General features: G+C 45.6%; 1 protein-coding gene across 5 annotated transcripts in view; it reads left to right on the forward strand.

Moving 5' to 3' along the window:
- The window catches only part of gmip (GEM interacting protein), a 103,535-nt gene extending 90,521 nt beyond the window's left edge, over window positions 1–13,014 (forward strand). For all 5 annotated transcript variants that reach the window (XM_059639968.1, XM_059639969.1, XM_059639970.1 and 2 more), the window contains 6 exons: window positions 1,574–1,762; window positions 2,171–2,308; window positions 2,949–3,169; window positions 5,655–5,931; window positions 7,856–7,976; window positions 11,455–13,014. In XM_059639968.1, the coding sequence (XP_059495951.1) occupies window positions 1,574–1,762; window positions 2,171–2,308; window positions 2,949–3,169; window positions 5,655–5,931; window positions 7,856–7,976; window positions 11,455–12,176 (1,668 nt within the window). In that variant the 3' untranslated portion in view covers window positions 12,177–13,014. The remainder of the gene's footprint in view (window positions 1–1,573; window positions 1,763–2,170; window positions 2,309–2,948; window positions 3,170–5,654; window positions 5,932–7,855; window positions 7,977–11,454) is intronic.
- Window positions 13,015–18,138: the final 5,124 nt, after the last annotated feature.

Consider the following 18,138-nt stretch of genomic DNA (forward strand, 5'->3'; position numbering starts at 1 on the left):
GCGGTGAGTGTGTGAAGTGAGCTGCGAGAGGAAATAGTGGAGTTGGGTACAATTACAACATTTAAAAGGCATCCAGTTGGGTATATGAATAGCAAGGGTTTAGAGGGATTCTGGCAAATGGGACTCGATCAATTTAGGATATCTGGCCGGCATGGTCGAGTTGGACCGAAGGGTCTGTTTCCATGCTGTACAGCTCTGTGACTGTATAACTCTATGACTTGGTGGAAGTGCCAGTCTCAGTTCTTCAGAAGAAAATGAAGTTAGAAGGTTGGTATTACGAATGGAATATTGCCGTTTGTTGCAAGGGGAATGGAATATAGAAGTAGTTAAACTCCACTCCTCTACAGGACATGGGTGAGACCACATCTGTGCAGATTTAGTAATGAAGGTACATTGTTATATTAGAAGCACAGAAGATTCATGTGACTTGTTATGAGAATGAAGGGGTTGCCTTCTAAGGAAAGGATAGACTAAGCAGGACTTGTGTCCATTGAACTGTAGGAGAATGAGAGGTGAACTTACTGAAACATATAAAATCCCACATTAGGGGTAGGAGTGGATACTGAAAGTGAGTACTGTTTCCTCTTCGAGGAAAGATTGGAACCAGGGGACACAAGTTAAAATTAGGAATGTTCCATTTAAGTTAGAGATGAGGAAAAATGCTGTTTCACAGTTAGACCTCAGTCTGTGGAATTCTCTTGCCCAGACAGCAGTACAGGCTGGGTCTTTGAATATATCAAGATTTTTGATAGACTGTGGAGTCATGGGTTGAATGGGAATGGAGAACCAAACAGGCAGTGGAGTTAATAGATAATAAAGTGTGAAGCTGGATGAACACAGCAGGCCAAGCAGCATCTCAGGAGCACAAAACCTTTTGTGCTCCTGAGATGCTGCTGGGCCTGCTGTGTTCATCCAGCTTCATACTTTATTATCTTGGATTCTCCAGCATCTGCAGTTCCCATTATCTCTGAGGCAGTGGAGTTAGAGGTACAATCAGATCAGCTATAATCTTATCAAATGGTGGAGCAGGCTGAAGGAGCTATGTAGTCTGTTCCTGCTCCTAATTAGAATGTTCATATGAAGAGTCACTCCCCTGTTCGGTAAAATACTCGCAAACATCCTATTGACATTGCCTGCAAGAAAATTGGGGCCTGGAACATGCGTGTGAAGTCACTTGTGGAATTCTCTGCCACAGAAAGCAGTTGCAGCCAAAAACAATGAATGTTTTCAAGAAGGTGTTAGATATTGTTCTTAGGGCTAAAGGGATCAAACGGTATCAGGAGAATGCTAGACCAGGGATCAGCCAAGAACATTCTGAATGGTGCAGCAGGCTTGAAGGGCTCAATGGCTTACTCCTGCTCCAATCCTCTACAAAAAATAGAGGAGATGCAGCATTTAAAGGAATGGGCATTCTCCAGATGAGTGCCTTAGAGGTCTTTGTTGAAAGCAACTTCTATAATGTTGATCCATCTACAAGTTGCGTGACCTTGCATGGTATTCTTTGAGGCTTTGCCAGTGCTGATTAATTGAGTAATCAAGTTATTGTGCTTATTGGAGTATTTACTCTTCACAGTGCTACCTGGCGTGTCACAGGAAATGCCTTGAGTCAGTCGCCATTATGTGCGGTCATCGGAAGCTGCAGAACAGGGTCTCTCTGTTTGGTGTTGAATTTGCGCAGGCTCCAAGAGAGACAGCTGACGAAGTCCCCTTCATCATCAGAAAATGCACAGCTGAGATAGAGAGCCGGGCACTGAATGTACAGGTAAGAGCAACCCAACCAAGATCAGGGTGTTGGAAACCAAGTACCTTGGGGATAGAGAGCCAGGGAGGCACTGCCAGTGTAGCCTGGCAGATAATTAACAGAACCACAACTGTTGATCATGTGGGGTAGTCTGCCTCCTCCTCCTCCTAGCTGCTGTTGCCGTCTCTTGGCTCTGTAGATGGTGTGTGTCATATCCCCTCTATGTGGAATATGCCCAACTACCCTCTCCCGAAAAGTCTATTCCCAATCTCCCTCTCCTTGTTGAAGTGCTCCCGGAGTTATCATCAAATTCCACACTTAGTGCTGTGGCATTTACCCGAGCAAGTGAGATGTTTGTTCTTCTTTCAATAATTGGAATTGGATGTCAGAGTTATAGTTCAATCAATATTCTAATTTCTGATTTTTCAGGGGCTCTATCGGGTGAATGGTTCAAAGATTCGCATCTCTAAACTACGCCAGTCCTTCGAAAATGGAGGGGACCTCATCGATATGTCTGAGAACTCTCCTCATGACATTACCAACGTATTAACTCTGTATCTTCGAGAGGTGGGCTGAAGCATTGTGAGCTCTTGTATTCAGTCTGATCGCGTCAGAATGGGGTTACAGCACCAGCTATGTGCACTGGTTAGGATTACAGCACCAGCTATGTGCACTGGCTGGGATTACAGCACCAGCTGTGTGCACTGGCTAAGATTACAGCACCAGCTGTGTGCACTGGCTAAGATTACAGCACCAGCTGTGTGCACTGGCTAGGGTTACAGCGCCAGCTGTATGCACTGGATGGAGTACAGCACCAGCTGTGTGCACTGGCTAGGGTTACAGCGCCAGCTGTGTGCACTGGCTAGGGTTACAGCGCCAGCTGTGTGCACTGACTAGGATTACAGCACCAGCTGTGTGCACTGGCTAGGATTACAGCACCAGCTGTGTGCACTGGCTAGGGTTACAGCGCCAGCTATGGTTCAGATCTGCAATATGTGGTGGAGGCAGATTCAATTGAAGACTTTAAGAGAGAATTGGGTAATTAACCCAAAAGAAGAACATTTGCCCGGTTCTGGGGAAAACGATGGAGGATGGGATTGGGCTGTTGCTGACAGCCAGCATGAATGTGATGGGCTGACTGGCACCTTTCTGTACAGTAGCCATTCTCTGATTTGATGAAAATTTTATGTTTATATTTTACTTCAAGCTTCCCGAGTCGATTGTTCTCTCCAACCTCTATAATGACTTTATAAACTTTGCCAAAGAGTTGCACCAGGCCTCTGAAGAGCTGAAGGACAGCCAGGCCAAGGGAGTGTCTGCGCCAGCAGATAAAGTGGCACAGCTCATCCAGCAGGCCAAGGCTTTGCTACAGAATCTACCAGTCGCCAACTACAATGCTCTGGAACACATCATTGGGCATCTCCACAGGTAGGCCCAGGATTGATACAGATGTCCATATCAGAGGGTAGTAATGGAGTTAGTCATGTTAGTGTCTATAGTGTGGGTGAAGTTTGGATGCTGAGATCCAATTCTACTAGAGTAACTGGTTCTCTAATGCCCATGAAGAATGGGGGCCTACCAGCCTTGCCTAGACCTATCACATGTTAATCAAAGCACATGCTGTGTAGCTGTCTCTAATTGGGCTTGGGCCAACAAACATGACATTCATGTTTAGTTCCCATGGTTGCCTACCTACAATAGACGCTGTCCCAGCTAACTCATTATGCAGTCACTATCTGGTACCTATTGAACCCCATATTCACTGCAAACAACTTCTGTAGAACCTGGGAAGTGACTGAAAGATCTTGTGTATTGAGCATGGTGCCTGGGAACCTAGGCTAGACTGTATGAATATATTGTGATACCAGAAGCTATTCCATGATATCAATTTCTCATCACAGTCTTGCTGCCATTGGGGATAGTTGGGAATGGTGAAAGAGCTATATAATGCAAAGACTCAACATATCTGGGGAAAAGGTGATGTCGTGGTAACGTCACTGAATTAACAACCCAGAGGGCCAGGCTAATACTCTGGGAATTTGGGTCCAATCTCCAACAAAGAAACTAGTGGAAATTAAATTCAGTTGTTAAATGTGATGTATAAAGCTAGTGTTAGTAGTAGTGACTATCGATTGTTGTAAAAAACCTATCTGGGTCAGGAACATCTGACTGGCCTGCATGTGACTTCAGACCCACAGCAATACAGTTGACTCTACACTGGCCTAGGTTCAAGGTTGGGCAGCAACTCAGTGATCCACAGAAAAGAATAAAGAAACATCCAAAGTGGAAGGACAGATTAGTGATGGTTGGGCCAGATGGAAGTGTTTGGAATTCCAAATGTGTAAAGAATTTTTCTTTAGGCCTGTAACTAGCCTGGGAAGGTCTGTATTAGTTGAGACTTGATTCACAAGAAGATTTGGGTGATTGAGAGTTGGTATCTTTGTCAACCTGCTTGATATGAGTGAGCACAAGATGCTCACGCTCAGTAAGAACTTTCACATTCCGAGCTTTCCCAGACTCGAGTAAAATATATCATACACCAAGCTATCTGGTCTCAGCTGGTTTGTTGGAAGTGTGGGAGCAGGTGGGGAAGACAATGGAATACAATCTGCATCGTAGGGCAGCAGGATAATGTTAGCGTAATGTATTGTCTCCTAATTGGAAAGTTGCCCTTTACCTAAGTATAGGGTTTCAAGCTTCAATGTGAGGAAGGTTAAGGTCAACCACTCACTTTGCTCCCACACCAGGAGTAGCCACTTTGGTGAGACAACAGATGGCAGATGGTGGTCATTGACTCCTCCCTGGGTGCTGTTGCAGGTGTTACGAAGATGCTTAATATTCAATATTTCTTGGAGGACTTGAGTTTAGAAGGACTGTGGAAAAATAGATGTGTGTGTTGTGGAAATACCTAGAGTGGTTTCTTTAAAACATCATTGAAAGATCATTGTGGACACTGGGAATTTTTCCTAACGTGGCTTACTAGAAGTCACATGACTGGTGATAACTGCTTGCTTTGCTATAGACCTGCTGGAGCTGTTTGAACAGTGACTGGCTAGGAGAGTTTCTTGCTTTTATCTAGCCTTCAGCTAAGGATCAAGAAGGTTATATGGAAGGGCTGACTAGCTGATCACATCTTTTCTGAAAACATATCTTGTAAGTTCAGAGTGAAACCTATCTGTTCTGAGAAAGTGATTGAAGGAACATCTCAATATTGAGCAAGCTTTGTCTACTAAGACTCCAGAGAAAACCATGTCTAATTAGTGACTTGATTTGACAAATAATCCATTGACAAGGTGTATTGTTTTCAGAAAGCCAATCTCTGCAGAGAAATCTTTTTTTCTGAAATGTTACTTTTGCGTATGTTGCAGGGATATTTAGAGAGAAAACATTTATACTTATATTACTGATTGTATATATTACTAATTATTGGTAACTTTATGAAATGAGTTTGACTTTAAGAACTAACTAATAATGGTGTTTAAAAGCAAATCTGAAATAAAAACAGAAAGTATCAGAGAAACTCAGAACATCTGTCAGCGTCTGCGCAGGGAGAAACAGTTATTGCTTCAAATCCAATATTATGTCTTCAAAACTCTGAAGAAGAGTCATATTGGATTTGAAACACTAACTCCGTATCTCTCTCCACTAATGCTACAGGATTAGTTGACTTCTCAGCACTTTTAAAAATTTCAATAATTGTGTTTATTAGGTCGTTTTCATTTAAAACCTGATATTGGTAAGGTATTTAGTTGACCATCTTGGTAACTGGAAAAGGTATGTTCATTTTAGCTTGGGCCTGTTAAATAATGGGGCCAAAGTGATAGTGCATTCGCCAGCCTCCGTTGTATCACCAGGAAGGGTGTGCAAACTATTGTCTCAGTTACTTCACGGTAGATCTCTCTCCCTCTTGTAGAGTGACAGAGCAGTGTGAAGAGAACAAAATGTCGTCCAGCAACCTGGGAATAATCTTTGGCCCCACACTGATAAGACTTCCAGCTAATGAAGACATGGCTTCGATGATTTCTCTGGTTAACTCTGGGTATCAGGCTCAGGTTGTGGACTTCCTCATCGTGCAGTACAATCAGATCTTCGAAACTAGACAAGACCTCAAAGCCTGGCCATCGGAAGTGCCAGCAAATCAACAGAAGGCGGCCCTGGGCGCGGCCAAGGCCAGGAGCAATTCCTCTGAGGTACAGCCTCGTAGAATTATCACACGATTGTAGCAAGGATAAAGTGTCGAGTTTACGAGTCTAGTGAAACGGTGGCAGCACCACCACTGAGCCTGAACTTTGGGACTCAAATCCTACCTGCCCTGGAGGTATATTGGAACAGATCTAAATGGGTTAATGAAAAATAATTCAACAGTCAAGTCAGTAGATCTCTCAGGGATACATGCTTTTTCATATTTCACACTGACAGCTGCTGCTTTGATGATCCACTATGGACATAAATACTTGCAGATGTGATCAGGATGATCAGACACACTGTCCCCATAATGCTGTCCCCACTTGCTGTAAATTAAAGGAATTCAATCGCTGAATCATGTAACTGGAAAGTTTGAGAGTGCAGGAGCTCCAATCAAAGAGCACAGTGAGGAGAGTAATTTCCACTAGACAGTACAGGTGGAAAGGATGGGAGATAGTTGAGAATGAAAGAGAGAGGGAATGGGGAATAAAGGAGTGAGGAGAGAGATGGGAATTTTTTATTCTTTCAATGGGATCTGAGCACTGTCAGCTGGGCCAGCATTTGTTGCCCACTCCTAGCTGCCCTTGAACTGAGTGATCTGTTAGACCATTCCAGAGGGCAGTTAAGAGTCAACCACATTGCTGGAATTACAAGTGAACCAAACCAGGTAAGGACAGCAGATTTCCTTCCTCAGAAGAGCAAGAGTGAACCAGGTGTAGAGAAAGAGACGGAGGCAGAATTGCAGTATCTGTACCTGGGGAGCGTTGTAGTGTCGATGTAAAGCTGAGCGGGTGGTAAGGCTTCAATGTCTGAATTGGGTTGAAAAAATAATAAAGTCTCAGTAAATTGGAGCAACTGGGGAACTAACTGTAGGAGAATGACCACTGTTACAAAACAAAATGTTGTCACTATTTTTTCCTTTCTCTAAATCAACTAATTTATTTCTTTATAACAAAGTGTGGAGCTGGATGAACACAGCAGGCCAAGCAGCATCTTCGGGGCACAAAAGCTGACATTTCGGGCCTAGACCCTGCATGAGAAAAGGGGGATGGGGAGAAATAGGGAGATAGGGGGAGGTGCATAGAGGAGAAGATAGGTGGAAAGAAGACAGACAAGTTAAAGGGGCGGGGATGGAGCTTGTAGAGGTGAGTGTAGAGGGAAGGGATAGGTCAGTCATGCCTTAGATGACATGTCTGTCCTGGGCCTCCTGCAGTGCCACAACGATGCCACCTGAAGGTTGGAGGAACAGCAACTCATCTTCTGCTTGGGAACCCTGCAGCCCAATGGTATCAATGTGGATTTCACAAGTTTCAAAATCTCCCCTCCCCCCACTGCATCCCAAAACCAGGCCAACTTGTCCCCACCTCCCTAACCTGTTCTTCCTCTCACCAATCCCCTCCTCCCATCTCCAGCTGCACCCCCATCTCCTACCTCCTAACCTCATCCTGCCCCCTTGACCTGTCTGTCCTCCCTGGACTGACCTATCCCCTCCCTACCTCCCCAACTACACTCACCTCTTCAAGCTCCATCCCTGCCCCTTTAACTTGTCTGTCTCCTCTCCAACTATCTTCTCCTCTATCCATCTTTGATCCGCCTCCCCCTCTCCCCATCCCCCTTTTCTAATGAAGGGAACGATGATGAGAATGCTGACTTGATATATGGCCACGAGGGAATTGATGACCAAGTGACTCTCAATTCCTGTTGTCGAACTGGCTTCCTGTTGTAAGGAGCAAGGAGTTACCGTCCAGGATGTGACTTCCTTCACTTGAAGCTGTGAATGAATGTAGCTGCCCCAGCTTGTAACTTGGCACTGGCTGGAACAGAACCCCCATTCTGTTTTTCTCAGTGAAAACAGGTGATGCAGGGGGATTTTGGATGGTGAGCCTTACTGGCTACTGTGCACTTACTGTCCAGTCTGTCCTGTTGCAGAGTCTGGTTTTGAAAAGAAATTCGAGTGAAGGATATGTTTCGGACAAATCGTCATCAAACGAAGCCCTCGATGATACAAGGGACCAACGGAGAGCGAGCTCTGGAAGCAGCGACATGACAGGTGAGTGGGATGTGTACATGTGTGAATGGTGTGGAGGTGTCGATGTTAGACTAGGGTGGACAAAGTCAGAAGTCACACCACACCAGTGGACAGTGGACTTCAACTGATGAAGCAGCAGCGTTCCTAAAGCTTGTAATTTCAAATAAACCTGCTGGACAATTACCTGGTGCGTGTGACTACTTGTGCGAACAAACAGAGTAATAAAGGGGATTAAGTCCATGGCTTAAAAGTTCAAATGTCATCCGAGCTGTTGGTGCTTATCCCATTTTGATGCTCTGAATGATTCATGGAGCAGGGCAAATATCCGGCATGGGTTGGGAGTCAGTCTTAGATGTTCCATCTTGGGGGAAGGGAGTTATGCCAGGCGGTACCAATCATGTTTGTGTCAGGTTTAGTCACCAAGATTGTAAGTGCGTCATTCAGATCATCCAGGGCAGCGGGGTCATTGGAGACCTGGGTCGGGGAATGGTTGACCTTTCCTTTTGAAAGACTAAGAAGGCCTGGGTAAGGTGTCCCTGGTGTTTAACAGACCAGTATCCATACGTTACAGTAGGCAGTTGAAGAATTTGAAATTTACGAGGATTTTATTGTAAGTCTGCGGACAGCAGTTTCCACTTTTCCCTCTTAGAACCTTTCCCTGTCCGGAAATAAACCTCACATAGGGGATGAACTTTTCTTCGCAAAAAAAACCCATTGCCGAATTTGCAAATAACAAACATTTGAAACCATGTCTTTTATTCAACCTCTTAACAATCATAGTTTTAATTATTTTAATCAACCTGTCTGCATGTGTAGTGGTGTATCTGGGGCTGATAGGACTTGAACCCTGGCATCCTTGCTGAGAGGCAGGGGGGCTACCACTGTGCCAAGAAGACCCCCACAATCTTTGTTTCCTTTATTTTGAAAGCCAGCCTGGACTGACATGTTATGGTACAGCTCTGCAGCAAATGGGACTTAAACTCAAACCTCTAGTCCAGAGGCAGGGATATTACCACTGTGTTACAACAGGCAAAACCCTCTTTCTTATTATTTCAAAAACCCGCCACCAATTAAACTAAACACCCAATTCCCAATTACAAGCACTGCCCAACAGGGGCTTGAACCCATCCCTTGTGCATTTTAAGAACTCATCACCAATCACCCAATTCACTAAGTAACAAATAAACTCAGCTCATTGGGGGCAGCGTGGCAATCACAGAAATCAAGAGAAGGCAGGAAGAGAGGAAAGAGCTAAATCAAAACAGAAATGATGGAATTAAATGATGTAGCCCACTGTTCCCAGTGCCCACCTCTCTCAGAAGCCTCAAGGGTATTGGTGAACAGCACAGGCTCCTTTTTCAAGGACAATCAGACATGTATACAGCCACAGAAGATAGGCGGGTGGGCGGGCAGGTACATTTATGACCTCTGCACAGTCCGCTGCTTGGACAAGTTGATAGCTGCTTTAGCCAGGGCCAGAGCTGGTCCTTGAGGAGACCCTCCAAAATGCCTGCCCAAAACTGCCCTCCCTCACTGGGTGCCCAAAGATCAGAATTGTGGGGCTGAAGCACCACCACAAGAACACCAACAAGTTTCTCACATTAAAGACATTTTGGACAGCTCCATGGAAAGGAAAGGTTCATTGGGATCTAGGCCAAACCCCCTCCCTGCAATAACAACCAAAACAGAATCCCACTTGTCCTCACGTACCACCCCACCAACCTCCGGATCGAATGCATCATCCTCCGATACTTTTGCCATCTACAATCTGACCCCACCACCAAAGACATTTTTCCATCCCCACCCTTGTCTGCTTTCCGTAGAGACCACTCTCTCCGTGACTGCCTTGTCCGCTCCACACTTCCCTCCAATCCCACCACACCCGGCACCTTCCCCTGCAACCACAGGAAGCGCTACACCTGCCCCCACACCTCCTCCCTCACCCCCATCCCAGGCCCCAAGAAGACTTTCTCCATCAAGCAGGTGTTCACCTCCACATCTGCCAATGTGGTATACTGCATCCGCTGTTCCCGTTGAGGCCTCCTCTATATTGGGGGAACCAAGCGGAGGCTTGGGAACGGCTCTGCAGAGCACCTACAATCAGTTCACGCTAAACAGCTGCAAACCAGTTCAACTCCCCCTCCCACTCCACAGGCGACTTGTCCACCCTGGACCTCCTGCAGCATCACAATGATGCTACCTGAAGGTTGCAGGAACAGCAACTCATATTCCGCTTGGGAACCCTGCAGCCATATGGTATCAATGTGGACTTCACAAGCCTCAAAATCTCCCCTGCCCTCACTGCATCCCAAAACCAGCCCCGCTCATCCCCACCTCCCTAATCTGTTCTTCCACCTATCCCCTCCTCCCACCTCAAGCCCCACCCCTATTTCCTACCTACTAACCTCATCCCGCCCCCTTGACCTGTCCGTCCTCCCTGGACTGACCTATCTCCTCCTTATCCCCCCTCCTACACTCACCTTTACTGGCTCCATCCCCGTCTCTTTGACCTGTCTGCCTCCTCTCCACCTATCTTCTCTATCCATCTACTATCCGCCTCCCCCTCTCTTCCCATTTATTTCAGAACCTCCACCCCTCCCCCATTTCTGAAGAAGGGTCTCGGCCCGAAACGTCAGCTTTTGTGCTCCTGAGATGCTGCTTGGCCTGCTGTGTTCATCCAGTTTCACACTTTGTTATCGCAGGCAAATGGGACTAGTTTAGGAAACCTGATTAGCCTGGAAAGTTAGACTGAAGAATCTGTTTCCGTGATTATGACAATGACTCTAAATAATTAAAAAGGGAAATGCAGAATTCCATGAGCATCACCTGCTCGCAGTCAACACTGGTGCTTTTAGTTATACCTTCAGAGAGACCTGCTTTTCTAAAACTGACACTGTGCTGAGGGTTAAACACCTTGGCCACTGGTGGACCCAGTGAATTTTCAGCAGCAATGGCATAAATACTAGAAACATAGAAATAAGGAACAGGGATAGAACAGACTGTTTGGCCGATCGGGTCTGTTCTGCCATTCAGTAGCATACCACCTCCCAGGGCAAAATCCAGGCAGGCAATCCTTTGGGCTAGAGTTACCTTTGCGTGAGGAAGTCAATGGGTTCCACCTCATGTAACCTCTGCCCAAGTCACATGGATTGTTGAATGAAGGCGGGAGGATTCTGTGAGCATTTGGAAAGGCCAATGAAGGGGTGGAAAAATGAGCAAAATAATTAAAATCTGCCCTTGCTTTGCCAACCGCGTTGAGGATCTGAATCTGCCAGGCATATTCAGATCCTCAAAGCAGTCAGCAAAACAAAGTTCATCCTAGATGTGAGAGGATCCAGGAAAAATAGAGAGGCTGTTACTGTGTCTCACTCAAATACCCACCTTCATCGTCTCACCCAGTGTGACCAACATGGGCCAATTTTTATCCCTAAGAGGTCCTCGTCTCTGAAGATCTGTTACTAATGTATTTTTGTTATTTTTTTTTTCCCACTCCTTTCAGCCTCAGGCCTGGCGGAGACAGCGAGGCGGGTATCTGAGGATTCACACTCTCTGGACGGCCAGGACTGGGAAAGCGACGGCAGTACCGAGCCCACGTTACCGCGAAGCAACTTCAGCCGGCAGCCAGGCAAGTACCAGCGGTACGGCCAGGCCAAGACACGGGCCATCATCCCCAAGCCCTCGGCACTCCCTATCATCACAGCCGGCCTGCCCTCGGCAGCTGTGGTGGGGGACAAGGAGAATGCCCGGGCTGCCCCCGGTGGCGGCACGGTGACGGTGATGGCGGCGGCAGCGGCGGCGGCGGTGACCCCGGACACGGAGAGGAGAGCGGCCAGCTCGAGCCGGAGCTCATCGCCGGACAGCAGCACCCTGCGGCGCTCGGGCGGCAAGCGCAAGCACTTCGAGATGACGGTTGGGACGGCCCGGCTGGTGTCCAAGTTGCAGGACAGAAGGCGGGTGGACGGCAGCAAGGCCCCTGGCGAGGCCGGTGCTGAGGGGGAGAAGGCCAGCCCGGAACAGCCAGAAGAGGCTGAGGCCCCGGAACGACCTGGAGAGCTGGAGGATGAGGAGCAGCAGCAGCAGCACATGGTTAATGCTGAACTGAACTCAAACCAGTCGAACAATGTCCGTCGGCAGGGAGAGAAGCAGAGAGACATCGAGAGGATGCTGTATGTGTCCCGCCAAAGGCAGAGCATTGAGTACAGAGCGGTCCACTTTGTGTGAGCGAGGGGACCAGAGCAGCTTGCGGGGGCGGGGGGGCTGCCTCGTCCAGACACAATTCTAACACCATCCACTTGTCTGCTCTCACCGTAATGACTCATCGGTGACTAACTGCGAGAAGTATAGTAAAGAACATAGAGAGACAGGCTGCCTGGCACCTTGTCAACAATGTGCATTTATATAGCGCCTTTGACAATAGGCAACAACAAAATGAAAATTGCTGGAAAGGATCAGCGGGTCTAGCAGAATCTGGACAGAGAAATCACTTTAACGTAGGATTTGGGCAGGGTAAAGAACATGTTGAGAGGCTGCCTGGTGCTTCATCATTTACATAGGGCCTTTGACATAGGGTTGGCTGGAGCAAAGAACACAGAGAGGACCTGCCTGGCAACTCAGCAACGATATGCATTTACATAGCGCCTTTTGACACGGGGAAACGTTCCAAAGTAAAGCAAACAACTGCAAATGCTGGGAAATCTGTGACAGAAAAAAAATCAGAAAGTGCCGGAGAAACTCAGCCAATCTGGTAACATCTGGAGAGAGACATAAAACGGAATTAACGTTTTGAGTCTGATGATCCTTGGTCAGTTATGATCAAATCCCACATCCAAACTCAAAACATAAACTGTTTTTTGTTTCGCTGTCCACAGAAACTTCTAGACCTGCTGAGTTTTGCCAGCACGTGCTGTTTTTTACTGAAGCCAGGGTTGCTAAAAGTACTTATGTATATTTTGCAAACAGATTTCTATCCTAAAAATCTCCCTGGTGCAAAGTTTTCCTTGTTTTACCTCAAGCTTTTCATATATATATAGTATATATATATATTGCATTATTAAGAATTTCAAAGAAGATTAAAATAATTTTGTTAACATTTAGTTGTGTCCTGGTAATTATTAAAAGGAACCCCATTCACCCAGGGCTGTTATGTTGCTGACATGAAGGATTAACACCAAGAGTTGGACAGAGACTGGGAATTCTCCGGTAAATAACTCACCTCCTGACTTCTCAAAGCCTGTCCACCATCCACAGGGCTCATTTCAAGAGTCTGCTGGAATACCCCCCACTTGCCTGGACGGATGCTCCTGTTTTACCAGCACCGCACCCATAAACATTCACTCCTCCCAGCGCCTCAGCTGGAGCAGTATGTAACATCTACACATCAAGACTCCTTCTCCAGTACCTTTCAAACCCATGTCCTCTGTCACTTGGAAGGATTAAGGCAGTAGATACATGGAGCATTATCACATGCAAATTCCTCCCCCCCCACCCCCCCAAGTCCCTCAGCATTCTGACTTGGAAGTATATCCCTGTTCCTTCAATGTCACTGGGTGAAACCTGCTCCCTAACACCATGTAGGGACTCAGGAAGGCTGCTCACCACCACCTTATTAAGGGGCAATTGGGGATGGGCGCAGCCAACAATGCACACATCCTGTGAATGAACATATTTTTAAAAAGTTGGAAGAAACACAAAATAAAAGCAGAAAGAACTGCGGATGCTGTAAATCAGGAACAAAAACAAAATTGCTGGAGAGGCTCAGCAGGTCTGGCAGCATCTGTGAAGGAAAAACTAGAGTTAACGTTTTGGGTCTGGTGACCCGTCCTCAGAAGTTCTGGGGAAGCGAGGTTCAAGTCCTGCCACAGCAGATGGAGGAATTTGAATTCAATAAACAATATGGAATTAGATTCTAATGATGACTATGAATCCATCGGTGATTGTCAGGGAAAAAAAAACATCTGGTTCACTGATGTCCTTTGGGGGAGGAAACTGCCATCCTTACCTGGTCTGACCAACTCCAGTGCCACAACAATGTGGGCAACACTTAACAGTCCTGTGGTCCCCTTAGGGACGGGCAATAAATGCTGCCTTAGCCAGAGACACACGCAACCCCCGAGTGAATAAAACAAAGCTGCTGGAATGTCACCAGGACCAGTAACCCAGAGACTGTGAGATCAAATCCCGCTGCAACAGTTTCAGAATTTCAAGTCTGCTTTCAAGGATCATAAATAAGAAGCTGACATCAACACCCATGACCACAAAGATGTTGGACTGGTGTCAAAATTCAACTCATTCATTTCAGGGTGGAAATATATCCATAGGTGGCCTGGCCCCTTTGACGGCCTCCAGTCCCATGCAGCTGAGGCTCACCTTGATCTGAGGTAATTTAGCACAAGGTGATGCAGAGTTTCTCCAGATTTGAAGCTTGCTCGCTCTGACGCGGCAATGGTGGCATGGAGCTCAGACTGATCTCAAGTCTGTTCGGCTCCTTTAAATCCTCACATTTCTGGTAACGGTGCGGCCTAATGGATTGTGATTGCAGCTGCATAAATCGTGTGTGTGGAAAGGTGGGTATTCAGTCATTTTTCTGCCTGGTCAAAACTACACAGTTGACATTAACTTCCCCAATGCTTAGCCCCTGTTAGCCCACCCGGTCCTCTGCCACCCCCACCACTCAGCAGCTCTCATACAGCCCATTGCCCCAAATTTTCACTCTGGGCTCGCATAAAGTCTGAGGCAGGAAAACACCAGCGAAGATTTTGTGGTCCAGCAAGTCCCTCACTTCTATCACGCTGGTGCCACCTTCTCAAGGGGAACCAGATTGGCGCAATAGGTTTACCAGGAACACCTACATTCAGAAAGTGAATAATATATTAAAAAGAGATATTGTAAAGTTGGTTGCCAATCTTTTCTAAGCAAGCTGACAACTTCTGGGCTGCACAGTGCCTCTCTGAAGCCAGGAAACAGGTTGGCACTGATATATGGCATCCAAAAGGATGGCACAGGCACACAATTGTGGTGTGGGAAGTTAGCATGATTTGTATAGTTCTCCATTCAGACTGCTCTTCTGTCAACTGCCATGGGAAAATGTCAGGTTGTGGAGATAGAGGTGTGTGCCTCAAGGTGACTGTTAATGAGACGTCTCAACGGTGACCTTGAATGCAAACCCCAACTTCTTGGTTTTAGGGAACTGAAGCGAGGGGTGTCTAAAACACAGAATACAATAGAAGAATTCAATTTGGGAAGATGGCAAACCCTGCCCCAATTCATTCAATCCCCCTCCAATTAACATAAAACCAAAAAAGAACCTATCTGTCCCCAAATAAACCATGAGCTTGCAATGTCAGCTGTAGTGCCGCTAATTCTCTGGGATTGTCCTGCAGTCCATAAAAATGAAAGAGGAACATTTTAGACACAAGAAATCCAGCAGGAAGTCTGTGATACCAAACAGAAAGCCATGTTTTTAAAGCTTTATATCTTGCTGTCACCAGGACAAAGACAAGGATGTCAAATTTCAAATGAAAATTCATTGGACTGTTACAGTGTTTTCCTCCTCCACTTTTTCATACAGTCAGAGTAATACAACATGAAATTTGCACAAAAGCTTTGTATAAAACAATTGTTAAAGTGAGAAAAGAAGTGGTTTTGTGTGGGAAGCAATCTCAGGTTATGTTCAATCAGAGCTGTCAATACCACAATGAGAATCCGAGGCGGGAGTGAGAGGGGAGAGAAATCTAAGGTACTAAGTAGTGGCTGAGAGAAGTCCCGTGACAAACAGGAAAAATTAGACGGCGACAGAAAGCTAGCCAGAAATACAAAAACAAATAGTATGAGTTTCTATAAATATTTAACGAAGAAGTGTTAACAAAGTGAACACTCGCCCGATTGAAACTGAGACTGGAGAATTATTAATGGAAAACAAGTAAATGGCAGCTGAATTGCACAGGTATTTTGGTCAGTCCTAACTCTACAGAATACAATTAACATCCCGGATGCAATGATAAATTGGGAAATGTAAAGGAGGGAGGAACTCAGGAAAATCATAATTGGTACTGAGTAATTTGTTGGAAGTGCCCGACACCTCATGGTCTTCATCCAAGGGTCTTATGACAATGGCCAGTGAGATAGTTGACACACTGGATTTAATTTTCCAAACTTTCTGTATTCAGGAACCGCCCCAATAGACTGGAAGACAGCAAATGTCACAAAAAAAGAGAGAAACAAAAAGTACTAAGTTTCAGGCCAGTTAGTTTAATATCTGCCATAGGGAAAATGTATGAAGCTATTCTAAAAGAAGTTATAGCAGGACATTTGGATAATTTTTAGGTAATCAAGTAAGGTCAACATGATTTTGTGAAAGGAAAACATATTTGACCAATTTATAAGAGTCTTTTGAGAAGGTAACATGTACTATGGATTAAGGGAAAGTGATGGATGTACTGTAATCAGATTTTCAGAGCTATTTCATAAGGTGTCACTCAAAAGGTTCTTGTAGAAGTTAACAGCTAATGGTGTAGTGGGCAGTATATTGTCATGGCTGGAAGAATGGCTATCTAACAGGAAGCAGGGATTAGGTATAAATGGGTCTGTTTGAGATTAGCAATGTGTGACAAGTAGGGATCTCCAGAGGTCTGTGCTGGGACATCAATCGTTTACAATTTACATAAATGAATTAGACAAAGGCTTGGTTGCCAAATTTGCTGATGACACCAAGATAGCTGGTAAGAAAGTTGTGAGGAGGCTAAAAGGAGACTAGAAAAGATATCAATAGACTAACCGAGGCGAGCAAAGTTGTGGCGTATGGAGTGGAATGTGGAAAAATGTGAAATAGTCCATTTTGGCAGGAAAAATAATTGTCTAAATGTTGAGAGATTGTTCTGAGATGCAGAGGGATCTGTATGTCCTCATGCGTGAATCGCAAAAGGTTGGTACGAACATATAGCAAGTAATTAGGAAAGCTATTAGAGCATTATCATTCGTTGTGTAGGGAATTGAATGTAAAAGTAAAGAGGTTATGCTTCAGTTATAAAGGGGACTGCTGGGGCCACATCTGGAGTACCATGTACAGTATTGATCACCTTATTTACAGACAGATGTCACTGAGGGTCTACTAAACCAATATCAGGAATTGGGGTGGGGGTGTAGATGGGATTCTTACCAGGAAAGTTTGGATGGGTTCAACTTATGCCCACTTGAGTTTAGACAAGTCAGAGCGGAGTTGATTGAAACATTTAAGACCCTAAGGGGTTGTGATAGGGTAGATGTGGCTAGGATATTTCCTCTTAAGGGAGAATCTGGAATGAGGGTTCAATTTAAAAATCAGGGGTCACTCAATTAAAATAGAGACGGAACGAACTAGACATATATGGGTCTTTGGAACTCTTTCCCTGAAAAAGTGCTTGAAGCAGGGTCTTTGAAGATTTTTAAGGGGAGGTGGATAGCGAGGGAATGAATGGGCAGGAGAGGTAGGCAGTGCTGTGAAGTTGGGTAGAGTACTTGTGAATGAAAAAAAAAGAAAAAAAAACAAATGGACTATATTGGTTCAGGAAGACCAACACCGTCTCAAGGGCAATGAGAGATGGGAAATAAAAGCTAAACTAGCCAGTGATGAATCAAAAAGAAACTAATCAGAATTCCAATCAGACACAAACGAATGATGAAGAGGAAATATCTGAAGTGCACAAAAGTATCACCAGTCAGTGAAGTTTTAAGGAGGCATTTTGAAAAGGGAGTGATATATCAACATCTCTGGTACTTGTGCCATGATATTGCAGCACTTTCTTTTACAATGATATTAGTATTCCAACATTGACTATGCACAGAACACCAACACGGATTGCACAGCAACAGCCCCCCCCCATCAAAGCTGTCTACCGGGGAAACGGTACCGTGACGGGGCACGGTGACTGAGGGGTTAGCACTGCACCTTCACTGCACCAGCGATCTGGGTTTGATTCCAGCCTTAGGTGACTAGGTAGAGTATACGTATTCTCCCTGTGTCAGCGTGGGATTCCTCCAACAGTCCAGAGATGTGCAGGTGAGGTGGGTTAGCCATGGTACATGCAGGGTTACAGGGATAAGGTGGGCCTGGGTGGGATGGTCTTTGGAGGGTCAGTGCAGACAGAATTAACTTTCTCTGTACTGTATGTTTCTATAATTTTATGACTGCACCCAGGGGTCAGCATCT

This window comes from Stegostoma tigrinum, chromosome 35 (assembly GCF_030684315.1).
Source record: "Stegostoma tigrinum isolate sSteTig4 chromosome 35, sSteTig4.hap1, whole genome shotgun sequence".
NCBI lineage: Eukaryota > Metazoa > Chordata > Chondrichthyes > Orectolobiformes > Stegostomatidae > Stegostoma > Stegostoma tigrinum.